Here is an 18,196-nt window from a genome sequence, read left to right as displayed (position 1 = left end):
GGAAAAACTTTATGGTACAATAGGGACCATAGAGTTTTTTACCTCCCGAATGGCTAGAGCATCCAGAAAAACCATAGAGTTTTCCTGAAAATGCCTTGAGTGGTCCCGCACGGGCGCCGCGATTTTGATGACGTCACTTCCTCGTGACGTCGTTGGACCGTGTGGACGAGAAAAAGTTCCCGCTACGGGAAGCAGGGGACTTGGCAACTCTAACAAATGCCCTAACACATCTGAACTTACTGTCCCTAGACTGTCTCAGTCAGACCTGGGCCTACTCACCCTTCCTCTAAGGCCATGATGGCGAACCTATGACACGCGTGTCACTGGTGTTGAACACACGAGGCAATTTGGCTGACACACCGGAAACCAAGGAGCGTGGTGAGCCGCGAGTCCTTCGGAGGCTTTCCCCAGCTCCAGGCCGGGGGTGGGGGTGGGAGGGAAGGTTGGCCGACGCTGCCAGCGCCTCGCCGTGACCTGGGGGTGGGAGGAGACAGCCTCCTGGCGCAACCCGTCCCCCACCTAAAGCAGAGGCAGCCAAACGCGCCTCCTCCTCCTCGCAACAGGGCCGAGCTTTGCAACCCCCTTTTCCCGCCCTCCCTGGGGCCTGAGGAAATAGGTGGGTACAGCAAGAAAGAAAAAAAGAGCATTGCAAAAAAAGAGGCCGGGGGGGGGGGGGGGGGGAAAGAAGTGCCCTCCTCGGCGGGTCGCGCCTTTGCAATGCCGGGGCTTTGCAAATGCAGGAGCAAGGCAGGCGTGTTTTTTTCCGTTTGTTTGCACGGAGCGGCTGGGGGGGGGGGAGGCAGAGATGGCATTGCAGCAGTGTGTGTGGGGTGCGATGCCCGAGGGGGCGTCGCTCTTGGGCCTGTTGTGGGGCTGCCCCCCCCCCTCCTCCTCCTCCACCCGGTCCTGGTTTTTTTTTTGCAACCAACATGATCTTTCTCACTTTGCTCTCTCGCTCTTTCTCATGGCCGCCTGCCGGAGGCGGGGTTTCAGATTTAAAGGACAAGCTGCCCTTTTCAGCTTGGAAGAGGAGGAAGGGGGTGGGCGATGGGGGCTGTGTGTGGGTTGCAAAAGAGCAAGGGGAGGGGAGCATTGGGTCGCCCCCCCCCTTGGCTTCCCTTGGCAAGCGCTGGAGGAGAAAAGGCGGGAAGAAAAAAAGATACACCCTTTCCCGCAGGGTTACCAATCCCCAGGTGGGGGCAGGGGATCCCCCTCTCCCCAAAATACCCCCCCCAAGTTTCAAAACGATTGGACCAGGGGGTCCAATTCTATGAGCCCCAAAAGATGGTGCCCCTATCCTTCATTATTTCCTATGGAAGAAAGGCATTTTAAAAGGTGTGCTGTCCCTTTAAATGTGATGGCCAGAACTCCCTTGGAGTTCAATTATGCTTGTCACACCCTTGTTCCTGGCTCCGCCCCCAATGTCTCCTGGCGCCACCCCCAAAGTCTCCTGGCTCCGCCCCCAAAGCCCCCAGATATTTCTTGAATTGGACTTGGCAACCCTCTTTCTTTATTGGGGCTGCAAATATCATCAAATATCATCATTATTGATATTTCTTGAAGTGACACGGTGAAGTGACACGCGACCCGAGGAAGACTACACTTTTTCCCGATTTTCGACACACCAAGCTGAAAAGGGCTAGGGTCTCTTCCTTGCAGCAGCCTTCCTCAGCTCTCCCTCCTAGGAAAAGAACACCCCCTGCCTGGGCTTAACCCTTTTATCTTCTCCTCCCAGGCCCCACCCCTCTCTCGGCCAGTTTCCCTCCAAAACCTGGCCACCCAATCAGAGGGACAGGAGGGATCCTGGAAAATGGAGGCTCTTTCCAGTAACTCCTAAGCAGGCTTCCCTGGGACCTGCAGGCCTCATTACGCCCAGGATCATGACGGCTCCAGCGCTCAAAAATCCCACTGGAGTCATTGGAGAAGGGAAGAGACTGGCCAGGAAAAGGAAACGTGTGACTGGAGCTCACAACCTGAGACTAGATAGTGTGTCTTGTTGGGAATCCCAGGCAAAAATAAAGTTGCAGGGAATGCAATTCTTGAAGGTATAAGATTCATTCGAGGTACATTGTTTAAGCATGTTTGTATTTTAAGTAAAGAACTAACAATTTTAATTATGTTTTTCTCATAAAGTTTATATCTCCGCTACCTGGCATTACGTTTTATGAGACACATGGCCCGGCTTGACAAGGTCTCATTTATGTCAGATCCAGCCCTCATAACAAATGAGTTTGACACACCTGTACTAGATTATTTGGGGGGGAAAGTGGAGGGATGGTTAAGATCAGCCAAGCCGGATGAGGCTGAAGAGACATCAATCTTTTCCTCCTGCAGTCACGTAGATGCCTTTGGATCTTACCAGCCCTCCCAAGTGCTAGAACGATCTCTCTCTTTATTCCAGCAGAGGTTTATCAAAGCAATGAGGAGGCTGAGGAACTTCATCAACAACTGCCAGACAGATTTAAAAATGAAGAGTTGAACAACGACGCCAGGAATCAAGGTGGACCTAAGAGGAAAAAAGGCTGCAGTGTGGTTCAGAAGTGTGATGGACGAAAGCGGAATCTACATTTTCCAAAGCACAGGATAATGAAGACAAGTAAATCCATTCAATGTGGAAAGTATTTCAGAAAGAGATCACAGGTTCTTGTGAACCAAAGAATACACACAGAGAGGAAACCTTCTGAATACTCAGAGAAGAGAAATAAATTCAGTCAGAGGAACACTCTTCAAGTGCACCAAAAAACCCACACAGGAGAGAAACCTTTTGAGTGTTCAGAGAGTGGACAAAGATACAGTTGGAGGGGGAATCTTGAAGAGCATCGAAGAACCCACACAGAGGAGAAACCTTTTGAGTGCTCTGAGTGTAGATTCAGTGCGAGCAGCAATCTTCAGCAGCATCTAAGAAACCACACAGGGGAGAAACCTTTTGTATGTTCAGAGTGTGAAAAAAAATTCAGTACAAGCGACAGTCTTCAAAAGCATCAGAGAACCCACACAGGGGAGAAACCCTTTGAATGCTTAGAGTGTGGAAAGAGATTCAGTGGGAGTAGCAGTCTTCAGTATCATCAGAGAACCCACACAGGGGAGAAACCTTTTGAATGCTCCGAGTGTGGAAAGAGATTCAATGCGAGCAGCAATCTTCAGCAGCATCTAAGAACCCACACAGGGGAGAAACCTTTTGTATGTTCGGAGTGTGAAAAAAAATTCAGTACAAGCAACAGTCTTCAACTGCATCAGAGAACCCACACCGGGGAGAAACCTTTTGAATGTTCCAAGTGTGGAAAGAGATTCAATGCGAGCAGCAATCTTCAGCAGCATCTAAGAAACCACACAAGGGAGAAACCTTTTGAGTGTTCGAAGTGTGAAAAAAAATTCCGTACAAGCAACAGTCTTCAAAAGCATCAGAGAACCCACACCGGGGAGAAACCTTTTGAGTGCTCCGAGTGTGGGAAGAGATTCAATGTGAGCAGTTATCTTCAGCAGCATCTAAGAACCCACACAGGGGAGAAACCTTTTGAGTGTTCGAAGTGTGAAAAAAAATTCCATAGAAAAGACAGTCTTCAAAAGCATCAGAGAACCCATACAGGGGAGAAACCTTTTGAGTGCTCCGAGTGTGGAAAGAAGTTTAGCCAGAGTGGCCATCTTCAATATCATCAGAGAACCCACACAGGGGAGAAACCTTTTGAGTGTTCAGAGTGTGGAAAGAGATTCAGTACAAGTGGCAACCTTCAATGTCACCAGAGAACCCATACAGGGGAGAAACCTTTTGAGTGCTCCGAATGTGGAAAGAGGTTTAGACAGAGTGGCTATCTTCAACATCATCAGAGAATCCACACAGGGGAGAAACAATTTGAATGCTCAGAGTGTGGAAAGAGATTCAGTCAGAGTGGCAGTCTTCAATGTCACCAGAGAACCCACACAGGGGAGAAACCTTTTGAGTGTTCAGAGTGTGGAAAGAGATTCAGTACAAGTGGCAACCTTCAATATCACCAGAGAACCCATACAGGGGAGAAACCTTTTGAGTGTTCTGAGTGTGGAAAGAGGTTTAGTCAAAGACGCACTCTTCAGAATCATCAGAGAAACCACAGGGGAGAAACCTTTTGAATGCTCAGAGTGCAGAACAAGATTCAGTCGGAGTGACAGTCTTCAAGAGCATCAGAGAATCCACACAGGGAAGAAACCTTTTGAGTGCTCAAAGTGTGAAGAGATTCAGTGGGAGTGGCCATCTTCAACTGCATTGGAAAATTCACACAAGGGAGAAACCTTTTGAATGTTCAGAGTGTGCAAAGAGATTCGGAAAGAGTACCTGTGTTCAACATCATCAGAGGGCCCACACAGGGGATAAACTTTTTGATTGCTCAGAGAGTGGAATGAGATTCAAGTCGTAGTGGTTATCTTCAACTCCACTGAAGAATACACACTGGGAGAAACCTTTTAAATGCTCAGAGTGGAAAGAGGTTCAGGGAAAGGGGTAGTCTTCAACAGCCTCAGATAACTCTTAGAGGGGAGGAACGTTTTGAATGCTCAGCGTGTGGAAAGAGATTCAGTCACAGTGGCAGTCTTCAAAAGCATCAGAGAACACACACAGGGGAGAAACCTTTTGAATTCTCAGTGGTTGGCTCCAGCACATCAGTGGCCCAAAGAAAAACATTTTTGACACAAGTTTTAATGAAGCCTCAAAAAGATCCCACAGAGGAGAAAACAATGACGGGCAATGGACTCTCCAGGCTAGAAAATCTGCTGATTTCTCTTTTAGAATCGAAGAATCCATCCCAGGGAAGAACCTCATCAGTGCTCAGTGTGTGGGAAGAGCCTGAGGCACAAATCTGACTTTCATGTTCCTCAGAGAATCCATAAAAGGGTGAAACTTTCTTATAGCTGGTTCTGTTGAGGTTCTTCAAAGGACCTGGTGTTGGTTCAGAAAGGTTGAGAACATAGTTAACCAAAAAGGGTGCATTATTGCTTGCTTTCCTCTGTGAAACTTGGTACTTTAGGTTGTCTTGTCTGACATCTTCAAAACTGGCAAAATCAGTTCCTTTCCCAAATCCTGTGACAAAATAGACAAGTTAAGGGGAGCAGACATCTACAGCCTCTCTGTTACTGGTGAAAATACAGTGTGACCTTGGGTTATATATATTTCATTGGAATTTTAAGAAACAGGGTAAGGAAATACAGACTAGGGCAGGGAAAGGGGGAAAGGGAAATAACATATTGTTGTTGTTCAGTCTCACAGTCGAGTCTGACTCTTTGCGACCCCATGGACAAAGTCACGCCAGGCCCTCCTGTCTTCCACCATCCTCCGAAGCCTGCTCAAATTCGTGTTTGTTACTTCAGTAACGCTGTCCAGCCATCTCATCTTTTTCCGTCCCCTTCTTTTGCCTTCTGTCTTTCCCAGCATCAGGATCTTCTCCAGTGAAGGCTCCCTTCTCATTAGGTGGCCAAAGTATTGGAGCTTCAGCTTCAGCATCTGACCTTCCAGGGAACAGTCAGGGTTGATTTCCCTTCGGACTGACTGATTGGATCTCCTTGCAGTCTGAGGGACTCTCAAGATTCTTCTCCAGCACATCTCAAAATCATCTCTTCTTCTGCGCTCGGCCTTCCTAATGGTCCAGCTCTCGCAGCCATACATTACTACTGGGAATACCATCACTTTGACTATCCGGACTTTTGTTGGCAGGGTGATGTCTCTACTTTTTATTCTACTGCCCAGGTTCGCCATATATATGAATTTTCAATATCTTTTGAAAAATATAGTGTGACCTTAATTCACAAACAATTTTATCTGATAAGCAGTTCTGGAGAAGCATTTCTGGACCTTAATCCCTCCCCTGTCTAGCCTGGTTTGGGCTTTTTTGGGTCTCCCCAGAGTCTCTTGATTTGGAGAAGGCCAGCATAAAAGGGGACGCTCCCTTTAAACTCCTGTCTTTTCTGAGCCGCACAAATCTGCAGGCTTTCAAATGCCTTCAAAGAGTTATCAGTGATATTTCAATAAGATTTTTTTTAAAAAAAAAATGCCTTCAGTGTTCACTTGTAGTGGAGCCGTGCAGCTTCACTTAAACTGTGGCTATCTAAAAATGCTTGGACTGCAGAAAGAGATCTAGCCGCGTTCGAAGCTTCAAAAAGATCCCCCAAGGAAGAAAGTAAGGATGGGCAATGAGATCTCCTGATCAAAGAATCAGCTGACCTCTCCTTTAGCATTGAGGAATCCACCCCCCCCCCCCAGAGGAACCTTATGAATACTCATAAGAACACAAGAGAAGCCGGCTTAGAGGGAACATTGCTCCTTTCAGATTTTTAAAATTACTTTCTCCTATGTGGCCGCAGTGACATGATAATGACTTCCATGGAGAGCCAGTTTGGTGTAGTGGTTAAGTGTGCGGACTCTTATCTGGGAGAACCGGGTTTGATTCCCCACTCCTCCACTTGCACCTGCTAGCATGGCCTTGGGTCAGCCATAGCTCTGGCAGAGGTTGTCCTTGAAAGGGCAGCTGCTGTGAGAGCCCTCTCCAGCCCCACCCACCTCACAGGGTGTCTGTTGTGGGGGAGGAAAGGAAAGGAGATTGTGAGCCGCTCTGAGACTCTTCGGAGTGGATTTTTTTTTATTTTAAGCTCTTTATAAGTTGTAGATATAATTCTGCTACGATATGTTACTAATAAATTTGTTTATACAAGAAAAAAAAAAGAAATCCAATATCATCTTCTTCTTCTTCTTCTTCTTCTTCTTCTTCTTCTTCTTCTTCTTCTTCTTCTTCTTCTTCTTCTTCCGTCTGCTTTATATGTTTTGGTGGTTTCCCCTTTTATTTTTGTGGGGGGGAAATCTTAAGAAAGTTTGTCAAATCTTAAGAGTTCAGCAAAATTCTCTCAGGGGGTTTGAACTATGGAGCCCAGAAGCAAGTATGGAGGGAGGTGGTAAGAAAGAAAGAGCACAATAAAAATTAGGCGTTCCGGAGCTTTGCTCCTGTGTGCCCTTGCCCAAAATGAAAGGAAAAGGAAAGGTCCTCTGTGCAAGCACCAGTCATTTCCAACTCTGGGGTGACGCTGCTTTCATGTTGTCACATCGATCTCTTCGCAGCAGACTTTTTACAGACTGGCTTGCCATTGCCTTCCCCAGTCATCTACACTTTCCCCCCAGCAAGCTGGGGACTCATTTGACCGACCTCGGAAGGATGGAAGGCTGAGTCAACCTCAAGCCGGCTACCTGAAAACCCAGCTTCTGCCGGGGATCAAACTCAGGTCGTGAGCAGAGCTTTGGACTGCAGTACTGTAGCTTTAACACTCTGCGCCACGGGGCCTAAAATACTATTAATATTATAATATTTCCCTTCAGTTGCACCCCCCCCTCCCTTGTAGCCCCTCAGTGGGGACCCTCAGAGGGCTTTGGGAATGGGCGGCGGGGAGCTACCTGCTCCCCGGGAGGAAGCTTGAGATAGCTCTGGGAAACGGCTTTGAATCATAGAATCATAGAGTTGGAAGGGACCTCCAGGGTCATCTAGTCCAACCCCCTGCACAATGCAGGAAACCCACAAATACCTCCCCCTAAATTCACAATACCTTCATTGCTATCAGATGGACATCTAGCCTGTTTAAAAACCTCCAAGGAAGGAGACCCCAAGGTGATATTACCAAAAAGGCCTCAGATAATATTGAGGAATTAATACGTAGAATTATTTTTCTGGAACAAGAGTTATAAACGGTATTCAAATATTATTGTATATCAAATTGTTCAAAATGCAAATTCAAAAACCTTGAATGGCATAAGTTATCAAATTGTTCAAAATTTGTATACTTAAATTTAAAAAGTATACACGTTTTAAGAAATGTATTTAACTGAGCTGAAAAGAAATACTTTATTTCTACTCTTTAACTATGTGTTGTATATTAGAATTGTGCCCTCAACAAATGTAAAAGTTTTGGATGACTAATGATTACTTTTATGCCCCTCCCTCTGTCTGTCTGTCTGTCTGTTGGTATCTGTGATAGATTAAGATAGGTAGCCACTGGAAGAATTGATGAAATTAAAGAGGGTGGTACAGGGTTCCCTTTTAGCTTCATAGCTCTTGTAGGAGCTATATTTACTAACCCTGGTGTCAAGGCAGAGAGAGATATATAATGGTGTGAACGGTGTTCACTAGCTTATATGGTACATATGTGTTTCCTTCTCCCACTGATGCCAAAAAATAATTCCCTAACCTTTCCCTATGCTGGTCTTATGGGGACAGTTATTCCCGGCTTTCATTTTTTTTAAAATAAGTCTCCTACTAGCATGGTCATGTTGTAAAGTGCATACATATGTATTTTATCTTTTTGGGCAAAGCAAGTACTAAAAGTTTTAATAAAGATATGTGTGTGATATTTTTTCGCGTCTTGTGGCTCTCAAACATCTGACATTTATTTTATGTGGTTCTTACGTTAAGCAAGTTTGGTCACTCCTGATTTAGGGCCAGCTGATTAGAGCCAGGATGGGAGAGGGGGAAGGGGAAGTAAGTTTCTCATTTATGAACAGGATTATATAAGAAATGCAGAATTCATAACCCAGAGTTTTTGCTTTTTGTTAAAAGAAATTTAAACTATAGAGGATATCTATAACATATACAAAGGAAAAAATACAATCTAATATCATTCTTTGGCAGAGAAAACCATGAAATTATGTGATACAAGCTATACAAACACTTTCAAAAGTCAGAATTGGTTTAATCAAGATGATTTTATTCATAATACCATATTAGGAAACACACAGAATGTCAGGTTCTCCTAATGCTTCTAGTTTCTCGGGATTTTTGCCGTGAGGTTAATGTCAATAATGTATTAATTACCTTAATAATGTATTAATTAAGAGCCCCGTGGCACAGTGTGTTAAAGCTGCAGTACTGCAGTCCTAACCTCTGCTCACGACCTGAGCTCGATCCCCAGCGGAAGCTGGGTTTTCAGGTAGCTGGCTCGAGGTTGACTCAGCCTTCCATCCTTCTGAGGTCGGGAAAATGAGTCCCCAGCTTGCTGGGGGGGGGAAGCGTAGATGACTGGGGAAGGCAATGGCAAACCACCTCGTAAAAAGTCTGCCATGAAAACGTTGTGAAAGCAACATCACCCCAGAGTCGGAAACGACTGGTGCTTGCACAGGGGACCTTTCCTTCCTTCCTACCTTAATGTTACTAAACCAATCCCTCTGTAAAGTCCGAAGCTTGGATTTCCAAACTTTGGCAGAACCCAGAGTTTTCTAAGATCCTCTGAAACCCAGAAGATGAAGAAGACATTGGATTTATATCCTGCCCTCCACTTCGAAGAGTCTCAGAGAGGCTCACAATCTCCTTTATCTTCCTCTCCCACAACAGACACCCTGTCAGGTGGGTGGGGCTGAGGGCTCTCACAGCAGCTGAACTTTCAAGGACAGAGTCTCAGAGCGGCCTACAATCTACTTTCCCTTCCTCCCCCACAGCAGACACCCTGTTAGGTGGGTGGGGCTGGAGAGGGCTCTCCCAGCAGCTGCCCTTTCAAGGACAGAGGCTCAGAGCAGCCTACAATCTCCTTTCCCTTCCTCCCCCACAACAGACACCTTGTGAGGTGGGCGGGGCTGAGAGAGCTCTCCAGCAGCTGCCCTTTCAAGGACAGAGTCTCAGAGTGGCCTACAATCTCCTTTCCCTCCCCCCCCCCGCAACAGACACTCTGTGAGGTGGGCGGGGCTGAGAGGGCTCTCACAGCAGCTGCCCTTTCAAGGACAACCTCTGCCAGAGCTATGGCTGACCCAAGGCCATTCCAGCAGCTGCAAGTGGAGGAGTGGGGGATCAACCCCGGTTCTCCCAGATAAGAGTCCGCACACTTAACCACTACACCAAACTGGCTCTCACACAGAAGTGTGATCACTCTGCCAAATATTTATGCTCCAAAGTAGGTTCAGCAACTAAGAAGAAAGGAGGGGGGAATTTCCCATTCCATGCCTGTACGAAGGAGAAAAATAAGTCCATCAGAAACAGATTCTCCCCCCACCAGGTTTTGCCAGCTAGTAAAAATCAAGCAGTATAGGGTTTTTTTGTTTTGTTTCGTTTTGTTTTGTTTCGTTAAGGATGGGCCTCGGCTCAGAGTGAAGATCCCGTATTCCTGGGAAGATCCAGATGGGTTCCTTCCGGTCCCTCTCACACACTGATGGGAAATCACGCTGCAAAAATCAAGAAAGGAGGAGAGAGTCAAATTCCCAGGTGACAGCATGAAAAGTGGGGAAGGGGGAGTAAAATCACCTGGTTGGAATGAACAGGGCTGGCTCTGGGGGGGGGGGGGGCAGAGGAGGGCGATTGCCCCTATTGCTGGCAAGGGGTGTGCCGAATTGGGTGCCCCCCCCCAGGGCAGGAGGGGGGAGAAAGATTGGATACTTTTGCCAGCTCTCCGCCTTGTGGCAAGGTGGCAAAAGCAGCCCTGTCCTCCCCCCACCACCACTTAAAGACCTCATTGGCTGGCAGGATCTTTAAACGGGGTGGGAGCTGGTGGAAAGGCTGCAAAAGCAGCCCCAAGGCCTCCCCTCCCGTTTAAAACACCTGGTGGGCAATGCTCCCCCTAAGTTGTAGAGTCTTGTGAGCAAAAATTCTACTTTGTGACCTTCCGGCATCAAAGTTGTGAGCTACTGCACAGATTAGTTTGCTCTAGGGCCATTTTTTTCAGAGCGGAGACAAAAATGTGTGAGTTGGAGGCTAAAACATTGTGAGCTAGCTCACACAGCTTAGAGAAGGGGTGTCAAATATGCAGTTCGGGGGCCGAATCAGGCCACCGAGGGCTCCTCTCAGGCCCCCGAGCAACTGGCTGTCATCTGCTTCCATCTCCCTCTCTCTTGCTTCCTTCTGCATCACAGCTTGCTTTAAAAGGCTCGCTCAATTGCTCAGGAGCTACAGAGCAAAACCTCTGTTTTCTCCATTGGCTGAGGCTCCCCCCCCCGCAAGTCTCCTGGGGAAGGAAGGAAAGAGCCAGAGCTTCCTTTGCCCAGTTCCCTGGATGCCAATGAGAGAAATACAAAGGAAGCATCCTTAAGACCAATGAGTGCTAACGTTTTAAGCATGCTTTAAGCTTTTAAAAATATATATTTGTGCTTCTCTGGGGTTTTTTTATAAAATTTATATCTCAGCTACCTAATCTTGAAAAGGTGCACACACGGCCCATAGCTCGGCCCCTCAAGGTCTCATCTATGTCAAACAAATGAGTTTGACACCCCTGCCTTAGAGGGAACATTGCTGGGGGCGCGTTTTAAATGGGCAGGGGAGTTGGACCTCCTGCCTTCTCCGCCTCTCCAACTTGCAGACATGGGACTGCCGTGCACCTAGGCTTGCCAAGTCCAGTTTAAGAAATATCTGGGGACTTTGGGGGTGGAGCCAGGAGACATTAGGGGTGGAGCCAAGATCAAAGCTGTGACAAGCATCATCGAACTCCCAAAGGGAGTTCGGGCCATCACATTGAAAGGGACGGCACACCTTTTCAATTCCTTCCTTCCATAGGAAATCATGAAGGATAGGGGCACCTTCTTTTGGGGCTCATAGAATATGTTCTTATGTGACACAGAGTGTTGGACTGGATGGGCCATTGGCCTGATCCAACATGGCTTCTCTTATGTTCTTATGTGACACAGAGTGTTGGACTGGATGGGCCATTGGCCTGACCCAACATGGCTTCTCTTATGTTCTTATGTGACACAGAGTGTTGGACTGGATGGGCCATTGGCCTGATCCAACATGGCTTCTCTTATGTTCTTATGTGACTCAGAGTGTTGGAATGGATGGGCCATTGGCCTGATCCAACATGGCTTCTCTTATGTGACACAGAGTGTTGGATTGGATGGGCCACTGGCCTGATCCAACATGGCTTCTCTTATGTTCTTATGTGACACAGAGTGTTGGACTGGAGGGGCCATTGGCCTGATCCAACATGGCTTCTCTTATGTGACACAGAGTGTTGGATTGGATGGGCCACTGGCCTGATCCAACATGGCTTCTCTTATGTTCTTATGTGACACAGAGTGTTGGACTGGATGGGCCATTGGCCTGATCCAACATGGCTTCTCTTATGTGACACAGAGTGTTGGATTGGATGGGCCACTGGCCTGATCCAACATGGCTTCTCTTATGTTCTTATGTGACACAGAGTGTTGGACTGGATGGGCCATTGGCCTGATCCAACATGGCTTCTCTTATGTGACACAGAGTGTTGGATTGGATGGGCCACCCGGCCTGATCCAACATGGCTTCTCTTATGTTCTTATGTGACACAGAGTGTTGGACTGGATGGGCCATTGGCCTGATCCAACATGGCTTCTCTTATGTGACACAGAGTGTTGGATTGGATAGGCCATTGGCCTGATCCAACATGGCTTCTCTTATGTTCTTATGTGACACAGAGTGTTGGACTGGATGGGCCACTGGCCTGATCCAACATGGCTTCTCTTATGTTCTTATGTGACACAGAGTGTTGGACTGGATGGGCCACTCGCCTGATCCAACATGGCTTCTCTTATGTTCTTATGTGATTCAGAGTGTTGGACTGGATGGGCCATTGGCCTGATCCAACATGGCTTCTCTTATGTTCTTATGTGACACAGAGTGTTGGACTTGATGGGCCACTGGCCTGATCCAACATGGCTTCTCTTATGTTCTTATTTGACACAGAGTGTTGGACTGGATGGGCCACTGGCCTGATCCTACAGGGCTTCTCTTATGTTCTTTTGTGACACAGAGTGTTGGACTGGATGGGCCACTGGCCTGATCCAACATGGCTTCTCTTATGTTCTTATTTGACACAGAGTGTTGGACTGGATGGGCCATTGGCCTGATCCTACAGGGCTTCTCTTATGTTCTTATGTGACACAGAGTGTTGGACTGGAGGGGGCCACTGGCCTGATGCAACAGGGCTTCTTTTATGTTCTTATGTGACACAGAGTGTTGGACTGGATGGGCCACTGGCCTGATCCAACAGGGCTTCTCTTATGTTCTTATGTGACACAGAGTGTTGGACTGGATGGGCCACTGGCCTGATCCAACGCTGGGCAGGGGCAGGCGCCCAGAAGCGTTGTCCCGTTTTGTAGGGAGCTCGGTAGCGGCAGCATGGGAGTGGGGGGGCAATGTTTCTTCACTCTGAGCAATGCCCCCCCCAAAGCCCCTGCTCAGCCCTTTACGAAACGGGACAGGGCTGTTTGGCAGGGAGGGCGCCACTGGCCATTACAATGATGTCGCTGCCAATGACACCATTGCGGCGTGCGTGATTTTGCACTGGGGGGGGGGGGGTGCCAGCGTCGGGTTCTGCTTTGGGCGACAGAAACGCTAGCGCCCAGCCTGCCCAGTGCTGCTTCTCAAAGCCCCCTCCCTCGGCCTGGCAGCAGGTCGGCTAGATGTGTCCCTTCCCCTCCCCCGGATCATTTCCACTGCGGCAGGATGGTGGGCAGCTAACCTCTGGGGGGCTTCAGGGCCATCCTGACGCCCGGGCACAACTGCCTCTCCCACCCCCCCAAGGGGGCTGCTTTTTCCAAGTCGGTATCTCATTGTAGGGGAGAAGTCACTCACTCAATATAGCCTTGTAGGTGCTTCCTTGTTGCTTTTCTGCAGAGAGAGAATCAGAGCTTCAGACGCTGGTGGGGCCTCCAGAGATCATCCAGCACCACCCCTGGCTTAAGGAAGGGCTTTCAAACTTTGAAACACCTCCCACCCCACCCCATGCCTGCAGTCTCTTTCAGGCACATGAACTGCAAAAAGCAGACGAACACAGGAAGCTGCCCCATCAACTCTTGGTCTAGAGAGCCAGTTTGATGTAGTGGACTCTTATCTGGGAGAACTGGGTTTGATTCCCCACTCCTCCACTTGCAGCTGCTGGAATGGCCTTGGGTCAGCCATAGCTGTCTTATCTGGGAGAAACCGGGTTTGATTCCCCACTCCTCCACTTGCACCTGCTGGAATGGCCTTGGATCAGCCAGAGCTCTCTTATCTGGGAGAACCGGGTTTGATTCCCCACTCCTCCACATGCAGCTGCTGGAATGGCCTTGGGTCAGCCATAGCTGTCTTATCTGGGAGAACCGGGTTTGATTCCCCACTCCTCCACTTGCAGGCTGCTGGAATGGCCTTGGGTCAGCCATAGCTCTCTTATCTGGGAGAACCGGGTTTGATTCCCCACTCCTCCACATGCAGCTGCTGGAATGGCCTTGGGTCAGCCGTAGCTGTCTTATCTGGGAGACCGGGTTTGATTCCCCACTCCTCCACTTGCAGCTGCTGGAATGGCTTTGGGTCAGCCGTAGCTTTCGTAGGAGTTGTCCTTGAAAGGGTAGCTTCTGGGAGAGCTCTCTCAGCCCCCCCTCCCATTTCACAGGGTGTCTGCTGTGGAGGAAGAAGATATAGGAGACTGTAAGCTGCTCTGTGTCTCTGATTCAGAGAGAAGGGCGGGGTATAAATCTGCAGTCTTCTTCTTCTTCTACCCTGAGCCAAAGCCCATCCCCCATATATATGACCACATGATCCTGCCTTGGACTGAGTAAGGCCATTGTTCTAGTCTTATCTATTTAGACTGGCAGCAGCTCTCCCAGGTCTAAGGTGGGAGGTTCTTTCAGATCACCTGCCACCTAGACCAGGGGTGGCCAAACTTGCTTAATGTAAGAGCCACATAGAATAAATGTCAGGTGTTTGAAAGCTGCAAGGCATGATCATGGCCAGACTCACTCTGGCCCCACAGCTCCTGATACAACAACCATGTCCCTGTCTGATCCACTGTGCAATTATATATTATTACACATACAGAGAGAAAGAGAGCGCATCAGGCAAGGTTAAAAGCATCCTTGAGCTGCTGGCACAATAGCTGATTTATTTCAATTTTATAACTGATTGTTGACGGTAATAAACCGAACTACTAGATAACTAGAACTATTGAGAGAGGGAGGGAGAAAGAGAAAGAAAGGTGAAAAGAAAGAAAGCAAAGAATGGGGGGAAGGAGGGAGGGAGGGGGGAAGAGAAACAAAGCAAACGATGGGCAGGAAAGGAAGGAGAGGAAGGGAGGGACAGAGAGAGAGAAAAGAAAAGAAAGAAACTTTAAATGTGTTTCCCAAGCCGCCTACAACAGCTGGCTTGCCCTGGCAAAGTGATTTAAGGAGAGAAATTCCTTCTCCAAACTGGCCAACCGGGGCAGAGGGGCCCTCAAGAGCCACACAACATGTGTGAAAGAGCTCACTCTGGCCCACCACCTCCTGAGATGCCAACCATGCCCCTGTCCAAACATTGCACAATTATATATTATTACACATACAGAGAGAGAGAGCATCAGGCAAGAATAAAAGCAGCCTTTTATAACTGATCATTAATGGTAATAAACTGAACTACTAGATAACTAGGACTATTGAGAGGAGAAAGAAAGAAAGAAAGAAAGAAAGAAAGAAAGAAAGAAAGAAAGAAAGAAAGAAAGAAAGAAAGAAAGAAAGAAAGAAAGAAAGAAAGAAAGAAAGAAAGAAAGAAAGAAAATAGTTGGGGGGATGGGGAAAGAGAAACAAAGTAAACAAATGGGCAGGAAAAGAGGGAGAGGGAGGGAGGGGACCAAGAGAGAGAGAGAAAAGAAAAGATAGAAACTTTTAAGGGTGTTCTCCAAGCCCCTCACACCAGCTGGCTTGCCCTGGCAAAGTGATTTAAAGAGAGACATTCCTTCTCCAAGCTGTCCAATGGGCTCGTGGGGCCCTCAAGAGCCACAACAACATGTGCGAAAGAGGTGCGAAAGAGCCACAGATCGGCCACCCCTGACCTTGACCTCTTAACTGGAGATGCTGGAGCTTGACCTTGGGGGCCTTCTGCATGCCGAGCAGATGCTCCCCCACTCCGCCACGGCCCCTCTCAAGCGGCATTTTACTTACTGATGTGGAAGGTGAGCCCGGTCCCCAACAGGATGAGAGCAGCCATGACCCCAGCAGGACTCCCACAATGAGCCCCACTTTGGATGCTGAAATGAGAGGAAAAATGCATCTACTCAGGCTGGCCCCATATCTGCAGGGCCTCAAGCAGAAATATCCATGCAGAATGTGGCACTGCAAGGGACAGATCAACAGTCACAGTCAGTTGAGCGCTGAGAGAGAGAGAGTGCTGCTGAAGGGGTGAGTGTTTGCCTTTTCTTAACTGCCTTTTCTTAGCTGCTGGGGAGAATTAATTGAGTGCTACTGTGTGGACGCAGGGAGTCTGAAATTTGTGTGTTTGCTTACTGGGGAAGAAGAACTGCTGTTTCCGTTGTCTGTTTCGACAGGGCTGTAGCCAAGTGTAGCTGATTGCATCAGGTGATTGTTGCTGATTGGAAGAGTCTATGTTGCCTGACTGCTAGCCCCACCCTCTTTGCATTTCTAAGGCTGCACCTCACTAGAGGCAGAGTACAGTCAGTTGAGCTCTGAGAGAGAGAGGGAGAGGGTGCTGCTGAAGGGATGAGTGTTTTTCCTTTTCTTAATCGCCTTTTCTTAACTGCTGGGGAGAATTAGCGGAGTGCTATTGTGTGGAAGGTGAGAGTTCAGCAAATCACCAGCATAGGAAAATGAAACTAATCTGAAGCACATGCTTTTTTTGGCTCTAAGGGACCAGGGGAAAATATCTATACAGCTCAGTAGGGAACATTACCAAATTCACAACTTCCCGTGATATAACGGCACCTATAATCTGCTGACTTCCCACCCCCCCCCCCCCAAAAGCCACCCCAACCCCCTTCAGTTTCTCACCTGGCTCCTCCCAGGCCAAGTCCAGAGGCTCTGGAAGGCCATCGTGTTCCACGTGGCACCGGTAGTGGCCCCCCTCTTTGGGGTCAACATCAATGCTTATCCAGGTGTGGTAAGTCCCATCTGAGTTGGGGACGACACCCCCCGTCAGGGTGTCTTGGTGCCAGACTTCCCTGCCCTTTCTCCATGTCACATCGATCTCTTTGGGTAGAAGCCGTGGAGTCGGCAGACGAGAGTCTCCAGGCCCTCCGATCCTGCCTTGTGGGTTATGCGAACCATTGGTGGCTCTGTGAAAATAACCAGTATTGGGCCTTAAGAATGCAGCAACTCCCTGCTTCCTTACATGACAGATGCTGAGCAGGAAGAGGAAGAGAAGGAGGAGGAGGAGGAGAAAGAGGAGGAGGAGGAGGAGAAGGAGGAGGGGGGGAGAAGGAGGGAGAGGAGAAGGGGGAGGAAAAGAAGGAGAAGAAGAAGAAGAAGAAGGGGGAGGAGGAGGAGAAGAAGGAGAAGGAGGGGGAGGAGAAGGGGGAGGAAGAGAAGGAGGAGGAGGAGAAGGAGAAGAAGAAGGAGGAGCAAGAGGAGAAGGAGGAAGAGAAGGAGAAAGAGAAGGAGGAGAAGAGGAGGAGGAGGAGGAGGAGAAGAAGGAGGAGAGAAGAAGGAGGAGGAGAAGAAGAAGGAGGAGGAGGAGGAGAAAGAGAAGGAGGAGGAGGAAGAGAAGGAGCAGGAGGAGAAGGAGGAGGATGAGAAGGAGGAGGAGGAGGAGAAGGAGGAGAAGAAGGAGGAGGAGGAGGAGAAGGAGGAGGAGGAGAAGAAGAAGGATCCCTGGATCCCATGGGAGAAATACAAAGAAAGCACCTTTAAGACTAATGTTAATGTTTTAAACATGTTTTATTTTAAGTTTTTTTTGTAAAAAAAATCTTTAATTGTGTTTGTGTTCCTTATTAAGTTTATATCTCAGGTACCTAATCTAAAATAGGAAACATGCATGGCCCACCCTGACATGGCCCGCCCGACAAGGTCTCATTTATGTCCGATCCGGCCCTCATAACAAATTAGTTTGACACCCCTGGTCTAGATTCTCAGGAAGCCCTTGAGGGGTGGTGGTTGGTTACCAGGGTACTTTCCCCTTGGCCCAAGGGGGCTTCCCAGCAAGGGAAGAAGAAAGAAGACTGCAGATTTATACCCTGCCCTTCTCCATGAATCAGAGACTCAGAGTGGCTTACAATCTCCCATATCTTCTCCCCCCACAACAGACACCCTGTAAGGTGGGTGGGGCTGAGAGGGCTCTCACAGGAGCTGCCCTTTCAAGGGCAACCTCTGCCAGAGCTATGGCTGACCCAAGGCCGTTCCAGCAGGTGCAAGTGGAGGAGTGGGGAATCCAACCCGGTTCTCCCAGATAAGAGAGCTCTGGCTGACCCAAGGCCATTCCAGCAGCTGCAAGTGGAGGAGTTGGGGAATCAAACCCAGTTCTTCCAAATAAGAGAGCTATGGCTGACTGAAGGCCATTCCAGC

The 18,196-nt window shown here is 48.4% G+C and overlaps 2 protein-coding genes across 2 annotated transcripts in view; one reads left to right on the top strand and one right to left on the bottom strand.

Annotated features, from left to right (window-relative positions):
• The first annotated feature begins 1,880 nt into the window (after positions 1–1,880).
• On the top strand, positions 1,881–4,104 carry LOC132571607 (zinc finger protein OZF-like). The gene is made up of 3 exons (XM_060238405.1): positions 1,881–1,953; positions 2,402–2,596; positions 2,939–4,104. Exons 1-3 carry the CDS (start codon positions 1,881–1,883, stop codon positions 4,102–4,104), a joined length of 1,434 nt encoding a protein of 477 aa, XP_060094388.1.
• A 572-nt stretch (positions 4,105–4,676) lies between these two features.
• The window catches only part of LOC132571606 (class I histocompatibility antigen, F10 alpha chain-like), a 33,448-nt gene continuing 19,928 nt past the window's right edge, over positions 4,677–18,196 (bottom strand). The window contains exon 6 of the mRNA XM_060238403.1: positions 4,677–5,047. Coding sequence (XP_060094386.1) covers positions 4,677–5,047 — 371 coding nt within the window. The remainder of the gene's footprint in view (positions 5,048–18,196) is intronic.

This window comes from Heteronotia binoei, chromosome 5 (genome assembly GCF_032191835.1).
Source record: "Heteronotia binoei isolate CCM8104 ecotype False Entrance Well chromosome 5, APGP_CSIRO_Hbin_v1, whole genome shotgun sequence".
Lineage (NCBI taxonomy): Eukaryota > Metazoa > Chordata > Lepidosauria > Squamata > Gekkonidae > Heteronotia > Heteronotia binoei.
This window is presented reverse-complemented; position numbering and strand designations above follow the sequence as displayed.

Bases quoted from the DNA above. Each gene is read 5' to 3' on its own strand.
- LOC132571607 (XM_060238405.1), top strand. From the start codon at position 1,881: ATGACGGCTCCAGCGCTCAAAAATCCCACTGGAGTCATTGGAGAAGGG. The intron at 1,954-2,401 runs GTGTGACTGGAG...TCTTTATTCCAG, and splicing joins ACTGGCCAGGAAAAGGAAAC to CAGAGGTTTATCAAAGCAAT. The intron at 2,597-2,938 runs GTAAATCCATTC...TTGTATGTTCAG, and splicing joins GCACAGGATAATGAAGACAA to AGTGTGAAAAAAAATTCAGT.